A 22,139-nucleotide genomic window follows, 5' to 3' on the forward strand; every position below is an offset into this window, starting at 1 on the left:
CATTAATTTAAAAAATAATAATAATTTAAAATTAGTGTAGCTTACGTGGCTTGAGCTTCAACCATTGGATTTTTGTGACGATTCAGATTAAGTCAAATATGTGTAAATGCACAATATGTAAATGTAGAGGCTCAAGATTTCATTTTAACTACCTTTTTTTTAGCCCAACGATTCATTTTAGACCACACTTATGAAACAAGTGTTGTGCGAAAACACTCTAAGACCTTATCGTTGATGTACTACACAACCGGCAAGCACACACACAAGCCACACGAGAACAAAGCAAACACACAGCCACAAAGTAAAGCAAACACATAGAGAACGCAAGAATTTATAGAGGTTCGGCGTTGTACTTATGCCCTCTTGGTGACCCACCCAAGAAATTTACTAGTATACAAAAACAACTTTGGTTATAATGAAGAATCCCATTAGTTCTCACAAGAAACCCTAGCTCTCTTTTCGCTCACCCTTGCTCAAATCCAATTTGATGCCCCTTAAAAACCCTAGCACTAACATGCCTATTTATAGGTAGTAAAATCATATACGGAATAGGAAACCTAAAACTCCCAAAATTCAATGAAAAATTATCGTAAAACGAGTAGGATCATTTTTCATTGGATTTTGAGGAGTTTTATTGGATTCAGAAATTAATCAAGCAGGAGCTTGAGCACATCAGGATTTTGACATTCTGAAACTTGAGCGCCAGAGTCCAGTCACTAGGTCTGCAACCCCTTGTCTGTTTATTTCCTTCGTTCCTTCTGCATCCAATGTGAGCCAACCTCAACAAGAAGTATAGCACCAAGTATGTCCATCATTTGATTTCTGAATGATAGAACTGATTGCAAACTTTTATTAAAAGGTCAATGAGAATTCAAGCACTACATAAGCACAGAAACATATATATATGAAATATGGATTGCATGTGTATGATTTCTTACTAAAATAGTTAGCTAGCACAGTAGTATAGTGCAAGTTCTAACTGCCACCAAGTCTTCCCAAGTGCTCAAATCAATCCAGAAAGTTCTCTAAGGTGGTAGTGGTCCCATTTCTAATCAGATCCATCGGTCTCATCCTTTGATTACTTCTTATTTGTTGTTTTATTCCTTTTCATTGTATTAGAGAAATTTAAGTTTTCATTTGTCTTCAGGAATAGAAAAGAACTAATATTGAACGAGTTCCCCATTCACTATATAATCTTTTGATTATAAGTTTGTTTCTTGGTGTGCAAGTTACTTTATTATTCCTTCAAGTTTATTAGGGTTTTTGCATTACTAATAGTGGCATGCTCACAATTTTATACAATCTCTTAGCCTATATATATACACACACAGTTGAGGGACATCTTTCTAGAGCTCACCAGACATTGTATTTCAATGATCTAAACTGTCCAGTTTTTGATATTACCTCAAAGATCATCTTTGTAAAAATTCACTTGAATTCGAAACCATTTGACCACTTAATTAGATAGTTGTTATTATAGTTTTTTTCTTGAAGCATCGTGTCCGTCTATTGAGTTGGTCCCAACTAGATGCCTTAATGATTTTCAAGTTACCTGATTTTTTGCATGGATGATTTATGAATGAAGACTTGAAAAATGAACGGTTTGGATCGTTGAAAAAAAAAATTCGTAAGGAACCCTAAAGGGTGTTCTCAATAGAAGGGGACAATAAGAGGTAATCCTTAATGAAGATTAATTTTTTTGTGGTTGTTGCGGCTCTTGGGGTTGCTTTGCTTAGGTGCTTGCAATGGCTTAAAATGGTGTCCGGCCACTCTTCCTCTAAGTCTTCCGGCCAGCCACCAAAGTATTTTCGACCACTCAAGCTTGGATTGGAGTTTACGACAAGTCCGTGGGTATTGGCAATGGTGACTTAAGTTTGGGTTTGAGCAACAACTTAAGTTTGGCTTGGTTGATGATGCAATCTAGCAATAAGATAGTAACTCTAAATTCTTGGGGATTTAAATTCTGATGGGTGAATTAAGATGGATAATTAATTTGACATGGTTCCCTTCCATGGGCTTCGGCCTTGGTGAGGATTATGTAGGGATGGCACAAATTTTTGTCGAGTTCAACTCCCATTGGGTTCCTGGTCCTAACGGGGGGAGATTTTGAGGAAATATCGAGGGCAAGTACGGGGATTCCTGAATTTAAAAAATTTTCAATTGGGTATATGTTGGGAATGGTATTGTTATCCCCATTTCCAAACCCGTGCCCGATACGTAATATATTTATGTTTATGTAATATACATATAATATAATATAATCAATAAATATATAACTTAATATTTATTTAGTTTTGTAAAATTGAATTGAGATGATTGTGAGTACTTGAGTTGAATTTTATAGGTCAATTAAATGTGATTGATAGTTTAAGATGAAATTAGTTTTGATGTTAGATCGCTCAATTATTGTAATGATCATTTGTGGCTAGTGGCTTTTTTGGTTGAAGCCTGAATTATAAAGTAATCACAGAATTTCTCAACAAAAAAAAGAAGGTGAAATTAGTTTTATAATGTAGGATAAAAAAATTTTTTAAAAAGCAAAAAAAATCAAGGATTCGGGGTGGGTTTGAGGGAAATCTCCAAACATGGACAGGGACGGAGATTCCCTGAAAATTCTTATCGAGGATGGAGAGCGGAGATAAGAATGATATTGTCATACCTGTCCCTGAACTGGCCCGTTGCCATCCTAGTAATATGGCTATACTTGACAGACTCTAAAATGCTTGGGGATTTAAATTCGGATGGGTGCATGCATGGGTAAGAATGTTTAAAAGGGAACTCAAAACTGGAGATTTTCTTAGAGTGGAGATGCTTCTTGTTTGTGGATAACATGAGGGTTGGATTTGGATGGGGTGTCTTGGCTTTTATAGAGGTGTGGGATTAAGATGATGGATGATGGAGATGTGTTCCGGCAGAATATATTCCATTCCAGCAGAAGTATGGGCTTGGCATGGCTTGTATTACATGGCCCTTGACATAGATATAAGTCGTGTCTTAGTTAGTAGGACTGTCCTTTGTATTGGGCATGCATGCTTTACTACTTATTGGGCACAAAAAGTCTTAAAAGAGGCATTGAGGCATTGAGAGGTGAACATATTCTAGAGCTACAAGTTGCATATAAAATACATCCACTTATAAGAGCATAATTCTCGTTACGTCTGCAGTGCAGGCAACTTATGTTTTTTTTTGGATAGATAACACAAAGAACCCCAATTTCATCTTTGCAGAGAGGGACGGAACTAGAATTTATAATTTTTTGGGGGGTGGGTTGGGGTGGCACAACTTAATGCTCTAATGAAAAGAATATATTTTAATGTTCAAAGCACATAACAAGGTATATTTTTTAGAGATATTTAGTCATATACTCATTCTTAGCACTAAAACTATAAATAAACCCTACATTATTTAATTTCCATAAACAAACCCAAAAAAACCAAAAAAATGACAACTAGCCCTATTGAATTTAATTTTAATTATTAAATTACTTTGATGCCCTATTGTTTTGGTCTTTTTTATGAGATTTTTGGGTTGAGTTTGTTTTAAATAATCAATGGCAGTTTTTGTAATTTAAAAGAAGTTAAAAACCTTTCTGTTATGTTATAAATGAGTTTTGAGTGTGTTTCTAAAGTCCATTTCATATAATAGTAAATCTGCCTATTTTTTAAAACACCAAGAATGGTAAAAGGAACAAAAAACAGAAAAAGAGAGCAAAATTCAAGAGTTGCTTATATTGGAGGGGCCATAAGAGTAAAACAACATTTTCTGTAATATACCATAGCATAACATTAAAATATTATATTATATGGGAAAAATTTTGGGGGTCCAGGGCCATGTCAAGCCCAAACACGACTCTGTCCTTGTTTGCAAGCCCCGCAAGTTGGTGAAGATTGAACCACCCTAATTTATTTCTAACAAAAATTTTCCTTTATTTGTCCTTAAAAAAACTAGATCGTAACTTGAAATGACAAGGATTTATTTGTCTTTAATTTTTATTTATTTATAAAAGCGATATTAGAGTTAGGGGAATTAAATTTAGGACCTCGAGTGCAAAGATAAATACTTATAATCACTTCAACTACAAATCCCTTAAAATTTATTTTTCTTTCTTAACTCAAATGCAACACATAAAAATAGAGTTGTGGATGGAGGAGTATGCCAAGAGAAGGCAACTTTGTTGCCAATGACAAACTTGGAGTTAGTTTGGAGCTCAGTCGGTTATTTGAGGCTCCCTAAATGAAGCGTGCTGTCTAATGTTTTAAGATCTTTAGAGGTTTTGTCCGACACAAACTAATTATTAGTCAGTTTGTTTTGTTTAGCCTTTGGCCCTTCACTTATTAAAAAAATAACAAAGTATACAAATGAGAACTGAAATGATCCATATATAGTAGAGATAGATACCATCTATGTTTATTGGTATCTAAATAGTAGATATTAAAGTAAGTAAAGTGAAGAAGGTGAATATGAAGCATGATATGATACCATACAAGGTACACCAATGCTACTCCTACTCCTTATGTGTCATCTTGCACTTTCTGTGAGTGTGTTTTCTTGCCCTAATCGAGAACGGGAGATTTTGAATGTGGAATCTCTTTTATTTTTTTCATGGAAAAAAAAAGTCCATCAAAAAGCCATGATCAGTATTATATTTGTGTATATACATTCAAAAGATTTTTTTTTTAATTAAACATACAGAACATATCATTAGTAATAAATGTGAATATCATGCTATTGTTTTTAATTTTTCAAAGGGTTTTTTTATTTATTTATCTCAAAACGTCTATGAGGTTTCCTAAACTATCGTAGTCCTTTATCTTTTCTTTTTTCTACATGTATCATCCTATTAGTATGTTGCCGTAACATGCATGTGTGGCCTATAAATTCACCGTTATAATGCCATGTGAATTTAAAAAAAAAGTATGAAAATAATGTGTTTTTTATCTTCTTCTCTTTTTGTCATAATTAGGAAGGGAAAGATGGGATATTCTCACACACACACGCACTGTGCCATGAGAGATCAAACCGCATGCCATTAGCTTGCAAGCTAGTAGCTCTACCACTGAGCTAAAGACCACATTGGTAAATAATGTGTTGAAATACCACAACTTGTGCTTAAGAGGAAAATAACTCACATAACACTGGTGATATTTTAAGCAAATTACGTACTCCCATATGAAAAAGTAGAATAAAATAAAATAAAACACAAAATAATGCATGATTGACTTAGAATACCATCACAGTCATTTAAACAAACATAAACATAAGCAAACAAGGGCAGCCAAGTTTACTAGAGCTGATGTGCTCCCTACTCGAGTTCGAATCCCCCTATCTTAAGTTGAGATCTATATATATAAAGTAAAAGGATGAGAATTGTGAAACATTCAAAATACCATAAGGCAAAGATTAATGATTGAAATTATTATTTAAATGAAGATAATATAGTAAATTCACACTTTTATATATTAAAAAAAATTAAAATTAAAATTAAAACACAAAATAAGATAATGAGTCATATTTTTCTTTTTATGCAATACAATTACCCATTATCTTTCTTAATTCTAAAATAAAATAATAAAAAAAATTAAAAAACCAATTGACGCACGCTAGTTAGATTACAATAGAATGTCCCTTCGTATAAAATTAAAAAAACATAAACAGAAAGGAGAGACTGTGCAAGCAGCAACCGTCCAAACAAGAGCAGCTGAAAAACAGCAGAAGCTCGATGAAAGCTAAACTAAAAAGCCATGTGAATTTTGCGATGATGAGAGAGATAGCGGCTGCATGAAGGCGATGGGAACCAAGCAGAAGCAGAAGCAGAAGCTGCAGCAAAAGCAGAAGCAAAATCAAAAGCAGCACAGCAAGCAAGAGTCAAGACCCACAAAATCCACCATCACCAACTCACTCCCATATGTCACTCTCCTCTGCAAATAATATATATTCCATTCTCTCGTCCTCTTCAAGCTTCTTCCCCGTCCCCAATTCTCCACTCTCTTATTAACCCTTAAATGTCGTTCATCCGCAACCCCACCTCCACTCTACGACGCCGTTTTCATGTCCCCAGAAATGCACCCACTGGACTTCAGCCTCACCCATCTCATTAAATCCCAGCCCTCCGATCCCGATCCCGATCCCGGTCCCCTCTTCCTCGGTGGTCTGTTCCTCCAACCGAATGACACCGTCCCTCCTTCCTTCCTCTCCTTGGTTCCCCCCAAGACCCGTTTCAGTTTCACGCGCCGTGGCAAAACGGTGCGTCTTAGAGGTTTGAGAGGAGGAGGTGGCGGTGCTCTGTTCTTTTCTGTGAGCTTGTCGATAAAGCGGAGTGAAGGGAATGGTGACGATGGATGTGTTGGGGAATCTGGGCAAGTCTTGGGGCAAAATGGGAATACAAGTATTTCGTCGGAGGAGGCCGTCGTGGTGTTCGAGAAGGGTGAGAGTGAGACTGTACGAAAGGGATCAGGTGCTATGAACACAACAAAGCATCTCTGGTCTGGAGCTGTTGCTGCTATGGTTTCCAGGTTCCTTCTCTCTAAAACAATTACATTTTATAAAAAAATTCTTTCTTCTTTTGGCGGGTGAATGACTGTTTGCATTTATTTGTGAATTGGCAGAGACTATGAGATTAAGAGTAGATGTAAAGTCTTGGTTTTTCCAAAGATGAAAGGAAAGCTTCTGTTTTTAAGCTAACCCAGATAGATATATGAGTATATGAAGAACTAACTCTAGGTCCAGGTTATATATCTTTGAGTCCTCAATGATGGAAATCTTAAAACCCAATTGGCAGTTTCTCTCCTATCCTTTGATTTTGAAGAAACTAAAAAGGAGCGTCCAATTATGATTTCTTTGTGATTGTGGCTCTGAATTATTGGTTATGCTTTGAATTGGCTAAAAGGTACATCATATGCTTCTCTTCTGCTTATGCACTGACATTCAAACTTTTGGTGTTTCACCTGCCCCTATGGATGCCGGTGTATTAGGACGTTTGTTGCTCCTCTTGAAAGGCTAAAGCTGGAATATATAGTTCGTGGTGAACAGAAGAACCTTTTTGAGCTCATCAGGACGATTGCAGCTTCTCAAGGGCTGAAAGGATTTTGGAAAGGAAACTTGGTCAATATTCTTCGCACAGCACCCTTTAAGGCTATCAATTTCTATGCTTATGATACTTACAGAAATCATCTGATGAAATTGTCTGAGAATGAGGAATCCACAAATTATGAGAGGTTTCTTGCTGGTGCTGCCGCTGGAATTACCGCTACCTTGCTCTGCTTACCTATGGACACTGTATGTTGCCACTTACTACTGCTATTTGGTTCAGTTAATTTCATCCCATGAGCATACATTTTCCTGGTGCCTTTTTCCAATTTTTTGTGTTCAAATTAATTTCTTCTTGTACTTCACAGTTAGTGCAATGTGCAGGATGGGAGGTCACCATAATCCACACTTTTATAGATCACTCCTTGAGAGTCTTCATGACCTAAGTTCTTTTGCTTGCACTTGAGAACTCTAATCTGGTTTTTTTAATAAATTCTAGCCAGAAAGAAGAATGTGAGCATGCGTGTGTGTGTGTGCAGGAGGGGCAGTATCTGTGTGTATCACATTAGAGTTTCCACACCTTGGCATTCATTCCAGCTCGAATTTTTGTGTTCATTTTTTCTCTTTTGAGATTGACCAGCCAGCTGGGTTGGTTTAGCTTTTCCTTTCTATTGAAAAGGAGTCAGCTGGCTGCGCGAATCACCCTTATCTCTTACTGATTTCGTCAGACGTAAAATTATGTCACGAGAAACAATCCAAATTTACTCAAATGGGATAATAAGAAGAAATTGGCAGGGGCATGGCCTTAGCACAGGTTAATTCTCCAATGAGACCCTGAGGTGGATGCATATATTGTTTAATGGAAACCAGTTGAGTTTTATTCAGTGTTATTTTATGTAGCAAACCTCAAAGATTATTTGGATATACAGTAGGAGCAAGCCTTTCTTTCGTCTTTTACATAGCACCTGAAAAAAAATTACTTGCGTTGGCTTCCATGTAAACTGTTTTGGTAACCCCATTTTGAATGAAATAATGTTTTTGCGGTGGCCATTGCTTGGAGCCCCAGCTCTTATAGATTAAAAAGCTGGTATTTGTCAACAATTTTTACAGTGGCATTGCAAGCCAAGTCACATTGTAAAATTTCAATTATTTCAGATCAGGACAAAGATGGTAGCACCTGGTGGAGAAGCCTTGGGTGGTGTAATTGGTGCTTTCCGCCACATGATCCAAACTGAAGGGTTCTTTTCTCTTTACAAGGGTTTACTACCCTCTATTGTGAGCATGGCACCTTCAGGTGCAGTTTTCTATGGTGTTTATGATATACTAAAATCGGCTTATCTGCACTCACCTGAAGGGAGGAAAAGAATCCAACACATGAAACAAGAAGGTGAGAAACTGAATGCTTTGGAACAACTGGAGTTAGGTCCCATTAGAACATTACTGTATGGGGCAATTGCCGGAGCTTGTTCTGAAGCTGCTACATATCCTTTTGAAGTTGTGAGGAGACACCTTCAATTGCAAGTTCGAGCAACTAAGTTAAGTGCATTTGCAACTTGTGTGAAAATTGTTGAGCAAGGAGGTGTACCTGCTCTTTATGCAGGGCTAACACCAAGCCTATTGCAGGTATGGTACTCTGACGATTCTTTAGTTGGAAACGCTTCTGGGTTCTGTGTAATTAATTGTGTTGAAATTATAATTAGAGAGGTGTACCATTGCAACTAACCAAACTTCGGATACGAAATAGTAATTTTTTTTTGTCTAAGATGAGGTATAAACGTCAAATTAAGTGTCTACTTGAGGGGTTAAAACGAAATTAACCCAGTGAAAAGAGCAAGTGAATGTGGATGTGGTTTTATTTTGGTTGTTAAGAGTAGTTGAGCAGTTGTCATTACATCATTTTATTATGAGTTTCTTAACATTTTTCTTTGTCGTCACTCTGCAGGTTTTACCATCAGCTGCAATCAGTTATCTTGTATACGAGTTCATGAAGATTTTTCTCAAAGTAGAGTCCACGTAATATTTTTCAATCAATAGCAAGGACCCGAGGTTCTTGTCGAGGTTGACTGGTTGGGAATGAATACTTTTGTTTTTGTTTTTGTTTTCTTCCATGTTTTGTTTTGTTGATACTTGGAAAAGAACCAAAAGAAAAAAAAAAGGCATGCATTTTCAAAGGAGGTCTTCACAATGTTTTCGGTTGGCTTTGCTGTGAGATGAGACAAGAAATTTATCCTGACGCGCAAGGCAGGCACAAGCGGACAGAAAATTTCGCCTTTCGTTTTCTATTTTTCTTTTCCCCCATAAGTTCTCCGTTGGCATCTGAAAAGTGCAAAGAGTGGTTCAGTTGAGACAAAAGAAAATCAATGTAGTTAAAGTGGACTTCAACACAGAAAGCTCAAATTTGGCTTGTTTCTTAACAACGAGCCTAAGACAAACTCCAGTTGTATCAAGATATAGTTTATATGGTTTGATAACTTTTGCAAAATTTATAGGAATATATTGATGATAGAACAAAGCAGGATAGCTTATATGCTTGGAGAACTTTTTGTGTTTTCTTTTATATTTTTCTATAATTAACTAAGAATATTACTTGTTTCATTTCCTAAAAGGAGATACCCAATGCCGAACACACAAATTCGGTAATAGTTTTTGTTTAATTGAAAAATTGAGCAATGCCCCCGAATTATAGGTCGTGTTCTACTCTGCCCTATGAAGTCTCAATCTCGTTCTAAGTACTAGTAAACTTTTCATTCATGCCAATGTGGCCCTTGTTAGTTAGTTATGTAAATTATTTGTCAAATTGATGGTCATTTTCATGCGATCAAGTTGGGACTTGCTTTAATCCACTTTCAACTTGCCCCGGCCTGATTGTGACACTAATTGACCTAAAAGGTGTAAGATATAGGCTATAGTCGGTAGAACAAAGCAAGATAACTTGTTTTTTTTTAGAAGAAGATTTCATTCATGTGTCAAAAAGGCATATAAAAACCGACATGCTACCAATAGCTTCATTAAAACCTTCTTAGGAGACCACATGGGACAGATTCCAGAGTAGGAAAGAGTGCCATACATGTCTTGGACTAACAGGAGAGTCCAATACAACATGACAAAACCAAAACAGAACAGGAAAAGAGAACCCCAACTAGAGACCAACATAGTAAACCCACATGAGAGGACTGCAAAACATCCCAACTGTCAAAAGAGGCCGTCTATGAGCAAAATCATAGTCCTTTGACACATACACAAACTGCAAGGCATGCCATAACAGAAACCAGGAGAGAACATGGATGAATAAACATAGAAACAACAATAAAAGGACCCCTGAGAAGCACTCCACGTCAACTTAGAACCTGACAAAGAAAACTCCTATGACCAAGCATAATTCTTCGGTAGGTGCAGAATAGAGAAAGAACCACAATCCAACAACTACCACCAGCGTCACTGCAATCGTTGTCGTCGAAACAAAGACAAAACATCTGCCACCAGATAGCACAACTCTCCCAAGGAGAGATACAACCCAACATCACTAGTACACTACTGCTGCCACCGCCAAGACATAGACAACATCAGTCACCTAGAACACTGCAAAAACAACCAAACAAAACTAACACATACATAAACAGACCTAGATCCAAACAGATCTAGGTTATCTAGGGAGGGATAAGAAGAAGGGAAAAGATGGGAGAAGGAAGGGAGAGGAGGAGAGGAAGGGGGAGATGGGTGGATAGGCAGTGGCCACCTTCCCCCTAGCTTCCTTGCCATTGGTTGTCAGCAAGGAGAAAGGGGAGATTGGATGCGGCTAAGGGAGGGCATTCTTTGGTTAATCATTTTGACGGTAACAATGCAAGATAGCTTGTTATGGTTGGACAACTTTGTGTTTTCTTCAGTATTTTTTCTACATTTAGCTCACCTCTTTTACCTTAGTCACTTCGAGATGTTCTCTCTCTATCAATGAGCGATAAGGGTGTGTAGAGAGTAGACTTGTCAATCTATTAACGATGTCAGGTTTCTTCATCCATTCTAACTAGTGCAATAAAACATCGGAAAACAAGGTGTTTATACAATGAAAGAAACAATAACCAAGAAAAACAAAGAAAATGGAGCATCTGACAACTTTGACTCTTACAAAAGCAGCATGGTTATCTACAGGCATAAACTAGTTGAAACCAGCAGATTGGGTTCCTAAAAGCACAACCCTGCTGGCATGGTTAGGCTCTACAGTTCGGTTTAACATTTCATGAAAACCGTTGGAGGTAAATGAGGGAACAAAAATGCCTCCCAAAAGAATGTACAACGGCAGATTTTGTTTATGTCAAATTTTAACTCTACCAGTTAGCCTAACACAACTCCAATCCTGTAACCATCTCTGTTGCGACATATAATGTCCTAATACAGAGCCTTAGTGTCCACTGTCACTACTGCCGACCATACTGTTGATTTCGGATAATAACACCCCTACCAGCAGCAGGAATTCCATATTGATTAGTCTGGGAGTAGTTGGGAGGACCGACTCCATAACCACCAGGGGCTCCTCTAGAGCTAGGGGCCGCCATGCCACTCCCAGCATATGGTGGAGCTCGTCCTTGGGGTGGATATGGTCCACCACTGTAACCTCCAACTTGACCTCCGCGATTTAGGTGGTAAGGTCCACCCTGGTTTCCAGGAGGGTACCTGCTTGGACCTCCAGGAGGACCGTGCGGTTTTCCGTAGTGGTGGTGACTTGGTCCAGCTGATAATGGGGGCTGAGCATCGTTTATTGGATGATTGGGCCCGTACCACTGTGGAGGAGCTTGCCCTGTATGTTGAATTGGAGGCAGGCGATAATGCTTATGATAATACTGTGACTTTGATCCCTTTGTTATTTCTTCAGTTTGCCGCCGCTGCTGCTTCTTTTTCTTTGTTTGGAATTCGTGTGATGATTCATACTTAGGTAGGCTGTACGATACAAGATAAGCACAGTTCAACATATTATAGAAATACAAAGAGAAGCCTTGAACCATACACATTTCAGAAGAGACCCAAATACCACAACCCCTCAAATTCCACCATAACAGGCCCAACCCTATGCCACCACTTTCAGAAAAGGAGACAAGTATTAGGCTAAAAGCTGGTTGGTGATGCACATGTGATGAGCAACGATCGCTTAAATGTGCTAATTTATAGGAAGCCAAGTGCAAAAGAGATGTAAACAAAAGGGAGTAAAGTACGAATAGTCATCCACGATAGGCACAACACAACTGGATTTTTATCACCAACTGTGAGAACTGTTTATAGGTTGGACACCTATTTGAATGTACCATGTGATCTAGCAAACTCAAAGGAAATGCAGATAATTTAAAACAAAAAAACACACCTCTTCGGATCACAGGGTAAAGGGTCAGCCCAGAAATACTCTGCATCCAGTGCTTGCTTTGCAGTCCATCTCTACATAGAAGGAAACAAGTAGATAAGCAGGAAAAACCATAAGAGCACCCAATATTTTTAGCCCCTTACTGCAAAAGCAGAAGTGGCAGTCTGCTCAATCTGCATTATCAAGTTCATTCCTCCAAAATAGTAGCTAACAAGGACAAAAAAGCTTGATTTACTATTAGTGATGTGCCATAGTGTTTGTCAATATACAATCATATTCCTTTCCTTGAAGCATCCTGACAATGTGCATACATAGTCTTCAAACAAGTATTCAGCTCAATCATTTGTTTGAGGCAGCATATATTTGGATTCAGGTTACAAACCAAAGAAAGGTGACAAATGAATCATGCTAGTGTAGCTGATATATTTAAATATAAAAAAACCTCGAATGAATTTTAAACAAAACTAGACTCCAGTATATTAGTAAATAATAAAATTATGGCAAGAACAAATATGTAAAATTCAAGTAGTACCTGATTTGGATCAAGAGCTAACAAGTGGTCCAATAGATCCAAAGCATGGGAGTCAAAACTGGAAGCATATTGAAAAACAAATTAACAAACAGAATCAAATAGCTTGTGACAGATTAATATTCAATCATAATACTTGAGAAACTCATCAATCATTTACTTACTGTCTGAAAATTTCCCTGACTCGTCTTTTCATGGTCCTTGTTGGCTTGAAGTTATTATACCAAGGACTTTTTGACACATCAGGCCAGTTGATCTCGTCAGGCGATCCACAGAGCTCAAATATTTTGTTCAGTTGGTCAGGCTACAATAAATATGAAGAAAATAAATACTACAAACTGAGCCTCAAGAAATAATTTGTCCATGTTGTCATTGTTTGTGATTATTTCATAAATATGTCTAATACACCAATTACCACCAAATACAAATACAAAAACAAAAAGAAAAACCAAATTCTCCTAAACCAACCACATATTCATCACTAGCCACATAAAAAATTTAAACATAAAACAGCCATTCCTGGATAGCTACAGTCTCTAATAGGGTACAGCACTAACTTCTACACCATATAGGATGAGACAAGTTGGATGTAAGCTCCACAACACATCCTTCGCACACGTGCCCCTCAACCAATATTTGATTAAGAATGCATATTTTCTAAAGGGTGCTGATTTTCCCACTCCGGTTTTGTCCACTTACACTCCCTTTTGTTTTTTAATACTTTTTACTATAACATACAATTTCCAATAAGGGAGTGTAAATGGACAAAAGAGGAGTGGGAACATACAATTTCCAACAAAGGGAGTGCAAGTGGACAAAAGAGGAGTAGGAAAATCAGCTCCCTTTCTAAAAAGCATGAGATATTGAACCTTAGATTACGCCAGAAAAATTCTTTCTTTCATCAACATATTTGAAAATAAAAGCTGACGCAATCCATAGTAAATTAAATAAGACATCAGACTTCATTTTGCAATACTAGCCAAAATTTGGTAAATTCATCAATTCTAAAACCAATTATCAGAGTGGAGAAGAATTGGAGAGGATGTCTAACTTCACTTCTTCCTTGCAAAATTGGTTTTCCATGCAGAAGTTCAGCAAAGATGCAACCAACAGACCAAATGTCAACAGCTGGACCATACTTTGTGGCTCCAAGCAGCAACTCTGGGGGCCTGCTCCAATTATATCAGTTATATGCACTATCTAAACATCAGGCATACTCTTTGAAAGAATCAATGCTTTAGCAAAGTGAATTTCTAATGGTAATTATGAAGTAAATGCTTACCTATACCACAAAGTTATGACACGATTTGTAAGATTTCCCTCATGGTTACTACAAAAGGACCTTGCAAGCCCAAAGTCTGCTAGCTTCAACTTCCCCTCATTATCTATCAAAAGATTAGAACCTGCAAGAATAGGCTTTATTCTGATATAGCTCCAGGTGCACAATACTAATAATCATATTTGAGAAAGGAGATGATAAACTTGTTGATTAACCTTTGATGTCACGATGAAGTACTTGATTAACATGACAGTAATGTAGCCCAGTCAATAGCTGCTTCATATAACACTTGAGAATAAAACGTGAGAAAACTGTAAGGTACTTGATGTAACAGATAACTCTCTTTCTCCAAAATTGTAAGAATATATTATACCTTTATCTGGGGAACTGTAAATCTCAGTCCAGGACGATCAGCAAGGCCTGTCAAATCGTGATCCATATACTCAAAAACCATATAGATGCCACCCTTGGACTTATTACCATCTGTAATCAACAAAACACATGTCAGAAGAACTACCACCTACAATAAATTTTGATACAAAGTGACGCTCTCAAAGCATGTGTCACCAGATGACATTAAATGGATCACAGACACGCAGATGTAACACACACAACTGACTAAGATTTCATGTAACAGCTTTTGGTACCTTGATTCCCTTGCTCATCCCCTTCAGGACCTTGAAGACAGAAAAAGTTATTTAAGGTATGAGCAAACAGAACCAATATAAATGTTACATATTTGTCAATTGTGATACAATATAATTCTTGAACGATGGAAATTCAAGTACCTGTGGAAGTTACAATCTCTTTCAGCTTAACAACATTTTCATGATGAAGCTTTTTCAGAATTTTAATTTCCCGGATTGCTGTAATTGGGAACTACATAAACAAAGCAAAAATCCCATAAAATTTATTATAAGATGTGAACATGTGTGTGCAAATAGGTCTGGGAGTGTGCCTGGTTGTGCGTGCATGTGTAAATACCCGTAGTTTCACTTAATCAAAATGGTTGAAACATACTACCGTTCTCCATTTAATAAGAACACATGGTAAATTAAAGAAACAGTACCCCTTCTTTTTCATTATCCATGCGTATCTTTTTCAAAGCAACAATTTCCCCAGTTCGGGTTTCTCTGGCCATGAACACTTGACTGCAAAAGAAAACACGATCCAGGGGGGGGAAAAGTAACTCAATTAATTCAGGATTAAGAAAAACCACAGGGATACTAGTGTTTCATTACGTGAAAGAAATTTAATTTTTGTTCATAAGAAACATAATTTTCCACACTGTTTGACCATGAAAATATGTCTTACTTTGGGTTCCTCAAAATCTATCTACCCATACCATCCTTGGCCGCCCCCACCTAAAATAATCTCAAACTTATAGAAACTTGATCTTTCTTCTTTCCTTCTTCTGTGTTTTGGGGAGGGGGGTCTATAACATACTACAATTTTAGTGGAACCATTAAAACTTGCGCAATTTGTGCTTTTACTTATGCTCCTGCAAAGAAAGGGAAAAGAGAGAAAGCAAGAAGTCTAACGGAGCCGAAAGGAAGAAGGCAGTGTCTTCTCTGTCCACTCCTACAGAGACCGCAAAACATGATCCTTCATCTCCATTGAAGATGAGTGGGAGAAGAAAGACTCAAAGAACCACCTCTCGAGCCACCATGAATCCCAAAATGCACATTATTACCAATCCCACCATTAAAGATCAAGATTTTAAATTAAAAAGAAAAACAGTTCTCCCTCCCTAGGACTCCTCGTTCCTTACCTAAGCTGCATTAAACCCTTACATCCAGTGCATCATTTATACTAACAAAAGTAGAATGAAATGCAAATTTTTCTAGTGACATCATGTGCTCTCTATTACATCACTATTGTTTTATTTAAAGACTTTTTTCCCCCACCACAACAAACTAATATATGAGTACTTCTAACCCATTTTATTAATTAAGGATCAAGATTTAACTAATGTTCTTACGCTCCTCCTTTTTTTTTCTTTTTGAAATTATATTTTTCCTACTTTCTATAATACTAATTGCACAAGAATATTATCAGTGAAAAAATATTACTGATGACAAAGAAGTAAACTAGAAAAGAAAAGAACCATCATTATAGCAAGAACAACAGAAAGGCCAATTCTTCAGCACCGAGAACATAAAATCTACACAGTTTTACAGTTTTAAACGGTAGAGTTCCCGAGTTATTAATAAACAAACATATCTGGCAATTATTATGAAATATTTGCACATAAATTCCTAATTGAAGTAGAAGGGCAATCATAATTCATCATTAAGCGGTGCACGTTGTTTCAATTTTTCTGCTCTTTGAAAGAAAAGAACGATAATGCTGAGAGAGGGAGAGAGACTGACCCATAAGTGCCTTCGCCAATTTGCTCGAGTTTCTCAAAGCAGTCGACGCTTCGAGATCCCCATGAATGTAACTCTTCGGTGTTTATCTGCCCGGCTGCCGCCGAAGCCATCGCTCCACAGGCCAAAGGCTGAGACTTTATCACGAGAGAGAGAGAGAGAGAGAGAGAGAGAGAGAGGCGCGCACACACAGAGACTCGACTTGTTTGCTACTACTAACCGCTATTTCCCCCTTGAGGAAGATTTTTATTTTTATTTTTGATGAATCATGAAGTCGGAACTGAGGCTTTGCCACATTTCATAAAATCTGGACCATTTAACTAATCGAACGATTGTGGGTGTGCCACATCCGCTGCAATACATTTGTTTCTTGTTTTTCAAACTGGCTGTTAGTCACTTTGACAGAAGAAAAAAAAAACTTCATCTTCATCTTCATCTCTAGTTGCCTATCGCTCTCTTCATTCTTCCCTTGATCTTTCTTTTATTTATTTATTTTGAGATTTTTTATTTAAATCCCGCACTTCTCTTTGTTTACCCTAATACTTAAATCATTAAGCTGTAAGTTTTATTATTGTGTAAAAAGACAAAAAAGGTCATCCAACTTCATAATTAACCCTAGTAGCTCTATACACACACCCCACCACTCTTCATATTAAGTTTTAAAAGCCTCCTTTCAACTTCCTGTTTACAAACTCTCTCTCTCTCTCTCTCAACTCAACAATACCCAAGTGTTAGAATTCCAGTTACAGTTCTTAGAGAAAGGTAAAACTGTTCTCTTTCTCTAGAAAGTATTAAATTTCGGATTTGGGGTTTCATTTGTTTGTGTTTGTTTTGTTGGGAACAAAGAAATTTGTGGGGTTTAAATATAAAATCTCTTTTAGTTCTTATTTTTTTCAGTTTGTGGTGTATTTAAAGGTAGTTTGGGAAGATAGTGAGGTTTTCTTAGAAATTGTGAAAATTTAAATTAAAAGTTGAGGTGAACTTAGAACATGGGGTGAACTAAGAGAAGTGTGAGGTTTAAATAGAAAATCTCTTTATTTTTTCCTTAGGAAGCTTTAGTCATCAGCCGAAATATAATGAAAATACTCAATTGATTGCTATTGTGATTGATTATGGAATATCGTCATGATGAGCTTGTTTGAGATCTTGGGTTTTCTGGGATGAGGATGGGAATGGTACTGGGTTATGAGAAGGGTTTGGCGTGGAGGGAGTAAAATCGGAGGGCTTTTGGGTTCCCTGCAATGAGGACGAAGGCGCGTGTGTTTGACAAAAAAGATTGATTTTTGGAGCTGTGGGAATTGCGAAGTATTAGGGTGGTTGGGTTGTCATCCATGAGTATGATAACGGAGGTGTTTGAAGAAAAGGGTTTGTGTCTTTTTTCTGCTGTGGAAATAGTATAGAGGTTGGGATTCTTAGTTTTTTTTTTCTTTTCCCGGTCTAAAAGTTGGAATTCTTAGTTGGTGTGGTTCATTTTCGGCTGGAAGGGTAATGAAAAACGTAAATATTGGTCTTCTTTTCTTTCTGGTGTGAATTTATTGGATAGAAGATTGCAATGGTTTTTGGTCTTTGGGAGACGTTATTTCTAACAAAGCAAATGGCAAACAACAGAGCTTTTTCAATTTCTAGAATCACATGAACATTTTTTTAGATACCCATTGATTGATGTTCTTGCTGGAAGCAAAAATTCTGAGTATTGCCTTGAATCGCATTGCTTTCTGGGCGACGTTATTTTTTTGTCAAAGTGACTAACAGCGTCTAGAAGTGCTTCTAGAAGGGCTAGTCTAGAAGTGATTCTGGGTTATAGAAGTACTTTTGGGTCATAGAAGTGCTTTCTGGATAAGCATTTACTATGTGCTTCATCAGGAAGCAATCCCAATTGCTTTTCCAATAAGCAATTTGATTTTTTTTGAAAATTTCAACTTCTTTATAATAAAAGCGCTTTTGTTAGAAGTGATTATAAGTAAAAGTGCTTCCTAGAGAAGCAATCCCAAACGAGCTTTTATTTAAGCTCAAACAAAGCTAGAAATATGCTCAAGTTTGGCTCGAATGAATTTTTTCAAGCCCAAACTTTTTTTTGAGAAGAAACGAAGTTTATTAAGCAAACGAACATGGAGGTGGATAAGGCAACCACAACTGAAGTTCAAAAACAACACAGAAACTAACAAACGCATTGTCCCCTTCCAAACTAACATGGAGGAACAAAACTGAAAAACCACAAACAACACACCCCCCAACCTTCACATAACCGCAGCTGCCATATCCCTCATAATAGTGGAATAAGAGTAGTCTTTAAAATCTTTTGTAACAGAAGCCCACAAAGCTGCCCAGTACTTAACTCTATCCCAAAGATCACTCACTCCCACTCCCTTATAGTCTTCAAAAATTCTCATATTACGCTCCATCCAAATGTTCCAGAATATAGAGTGGACCAAACAGCCCCATAAGGTCGAAACGCGCTTCCCCGTTCCCCAAACCACAAAGTCAGAACAAAGGAAATCAGAGCACCTTTTCGGAATCACCCAAACAGTCCTAACCTCCCTCCACAAAAGCCCCTAAAGACTTAAGGAAAAAAGGCAATGTAAGAAAATATGGTCCACACTCTCTTCACAATGCTTACACAACACACACCAATGGGGAGACAGATACATAAAAGGTCTTTTCCTTTGGACAAGATTCGAAGTGTTAACTTTCCCAAGCGCCACCAACCAAACAAAGATTTTGATCTTTGGGGGAGACTTGGCCTTCCACACAAGAGAGAAAGGAGGAAAGGTCACAACCCTCCCCTTGTTGCGCAAAAATGACTGAAAGGACTTGCAAGTGAAAGATCCCGACTCCTCAAGATCCCACCTTCTCCTATCCCTTTTATAAGCACACAATCTAAAGCCTTCCAGAATTTCCAGCAACTTAATCACCTCGACAGTCTCCCTTTCATTCAAATTTCTCCTAAACCCAAAATCCATTATGAGGAAAAACCTGAGAATCAACAAAACAGTCAATGCTTAAGGAATGCTTTGAAGATAGTGCAAACAAATGCGGAAAAGAGTCCTTTAACAACCCCTCCCTCACCCAACTATCCTCCCAAAACCTGACCCTATTCCCATTTCCCACCTCGAATCTACAGCACTGTAAAAAAGTTTGATAACCCGCCGAAATGTCTTTTCATGGGTTAAGAGCGGTAACCGTAGTAGCGGGATTAGCATCCTATCCATTAGTAGCTGACCCGTACTTGTTTTAACTACCCTAGCCCAAAGAGAGTTAGGTTCCATGGGGAGGCACCATAACCATTTAGCACGCAAAGCTTCATTCTTTTCCTCCAAAGAACCCACACCAAGCCCACCTTCCTCCTTAGAATTAGCCATCCGCTCCTATTTAACCAAATGATCCCTCTTTCCTTCCTCCACACCTTCCCATAAAAAGGATCTCATAAGCTTCTCCAATTTGTTAACAACATTGGCTGGCATTTTAAACAGAGACATATAATAAGTAGGGATGCTACTTAACATAGCTTGTATCAACGTTAACCTACCCCTCTAGAGAGAAATACTCTTTTCCACTTTTGGAGTCTCCTTTGAATCTTCTCGAGCACCGGGTCCCAAAAAACAATAGCTCTGGAATTACCACCGAGAGGGAGACCCAAGTGCTTCATAGGCCAGTCCCCCACAGCACACCCCTGACCACCAGCTAAGCGATTGAGGTAAGAAGGACTGCGCCTAATCCCCACAGAGAACACTTAGATTTATTGATTTTCAAGCCGGAGATAAGGCAAAAAAAATCCAATAAGCCCAACAAATTAAACCAGTACTCCTTTTTATCCCCGATAAGAAAAATAGTATCATCAGCGAATTGGAGAGGAGAAACCTCCACATTGTCCCTTCCAGTAGACAGACCATGAATCAAGTTAAACTCTTGAGCCTTCTCCATAAGCCTACTCAAAACATCAATAACTAGAGTGAACAAAAAGGGGGATGACGGATCCCCTTGTCTCACCCCTCTAGTAGCCAAAAATTTGCCCATCGGCCGACCATTGATCATGACAAAAAAATTGACATATTGCAGATAGCCCATAATCCAACTCCTCCATCTCCCACCAAAACCCTTCCTATCCATAACCTCATCGACCACTTTCCATTCTACATGATCATAAGCATGATCAAAATCAATCTTAAAGACCAAACCCACCTTATCCCGCTTCATGGCTTTCAAGACAACCTCATTAGCAACTAAAACAGCGTCCAGAATTTGCCTATTTTTCACAAAAGCTCCATGAGTAGCTGAAATTGTTTCCTCTAACACCTCTCTCAATCTTGTAGCTAAAACTTTAGACACCACCTTATATAAGCTTGTCACCAAACTTATTGGCCTAAAATCCCTAACCTTGGCAGAATCTTTCTTTTTGGGGATCTGACAGATTAAGATTTCATTAGTGACCACGTTGATAATTCCAGAATTATATAAGTCCTCTATTACCTTCATGAGATCACCTTTGACAATATCCCAACAAGATTGAAAGAAAAATAAAGTGAACCCATCCTCTCCGGGAAACTTATCTTTCCCACAATCGAACGCAGCATTACAAACCTCCACCTCTTCGAAGGGCCTTTCGACCCAAGCAGCCCTCTCAGAGCTAATGGGACACCAATTTAGACCCTCCACTCCCCACCCTACTTCGTCATTGTTGCTATAAAGATTCTTGAAAAACTTAATAGCCTCCAACTTAATCTCGATTTCATTCTCAATGGAAACACCGTCCTCATTCTCCAACTGCTCAATGTAGTTTCTTTTCCTATAACCCTAGGCCATCATATGAAAAAATTTGGTATTACCATCTCATCCCTTGCCCACTTAACTTTGCCTCTCTGTCTCTCTTTCACTTCTTCTTTGTAAATAATGTCCCCCACCAAAAATTGAAGATCCTCCCTCTCTTTTCTCAGCTCATCATCCAAACCATCCCTCTCCTCTTGCAAATCAATGGCCGCCAATCTAACTTTAGCCTCCCTCTTAGCAGTCTCCATATTTCCGATTGCCTCCTTGCTCCAGAGTTTCATCTTTGTTTTTAGTAACTTGAGTATAGTCATAATTTTGTAGCCTTCCCAGCCAAAAATTTGATCTTCCTTCCACCAATCTTTAAGGAATCTCTTGAAGTTCGAATGCTCCAACCAAGAGTTCTCGAACCGAAAAGGCCCTGGACCCCACTTTAGCTTAGAAGTATCCAATTCAATAAGGTAGTGGTTAGAAAAAATCCTAGGCAAAGCCTTGTGCCGAACCAAGGAAAACGAATTCTCCCAACCTTCCGTAAATAAAAAACGGTCTGACCTTCTGCAAACAACTCACACTCAGAGATTATACCAGGTGAAAGAGGCATTTAGTAGACGAGGTTCGAGCAGGTTTGTTTCCTGTATGAAACCATTAAAATCGCGCATACTCACTGTTTCTCTTCCACCGTTAGATTTCTCAGAATTAAACCTAACGACGTTGAAATCCCCTCCCAGACACCAATTGTCTCCGCACAGACCATAAAGGTCCGCTAACTCTTTCCAAAAACTTCTTTTGTCCCTCTGCTTGCAAGAACCATAAATACCGGAAAGCTAC

The 22,139-nt window shown here is 38.0% G+C and overlaps 2 protein-coding genes across 3 annotated transcripts; one reads left to right on the forward strand and one right to left on the reverse strand.

The window, feature by feature from the left end:
* LOC18772762 (probable mitochondrial adenine nucleotide transporter BTL3) lies at positions 5,541-9,564 on the forward strand. Its single transcript, XM_007205166.2, has 4 exons — positions 5,541-6,512; positions 6,972-7,275; positions 8,182-8,649; positions 8,969-9,564. The coding sequence occupies exons 1-4, from the start codon at positions 6,049-6,051 to the stop codon at positions 9,041-9,043; spliced, it is 1,311 nt and encodes a 436-aa protein (XP_007205228.2). The 5' UTR covers positions 5,541-6,048; the 3' UTR covers positions 9,044-9,564.
* LOC18772223 (cyclin-dependent kinase C-1) lies at positions 11,014-17,074 on the reverse strand. Of its 2 annotated transcripts, none has more exons than XM_020567121.1 (12): positions 16,554-17,074; positions 15,251-15,332; positions 14,970-15,060; positions 14,829-14,858; positions 14,555-14,664; positions 14,397-14,454; positions 14,185-14,305; positions 13,954-14,071; positions 13,067-13,206; positions 12,906-12,963; positions 12,377-12,447; positions 11,014-11,958 (listed from the first exon to the last, which is right to left on the reverse strand). In XM_020567121.1, the coding sequence occupies exons 1-12, from the start codon at positions 16,661-16,663 to the stop codon at positions 11,439-11,441; spliced, it is 1,509 nt and encodes a 502-aa protein (XP_020422710.1). In that variant the 5' UTR covers positions 16,664-17,074; the 3' UTR covers positions 11,014-11,438. The 2 variants fall into 2 exon arrangements, with proteins under 2 accessions (XP_020422710.1, XP_020422708.1); XM_020567119.1 differs by having other exon boundaries at positions 14,397-14,469.

The sequence above is a fragment of the Prunus persica genome, chromosome G6, assembly GCF_000346465.2.
Source record: "Prunus persica cultivar Lovell chromosome G6, Prunus_persica_NCBIv2, whole genome shotgun sequence".
NCBI lineage: Eukaryota > Viridiplantae > Streptophyta > Magnoliopsida > Rosales > Rosaceae > Prunus > Prunus persica.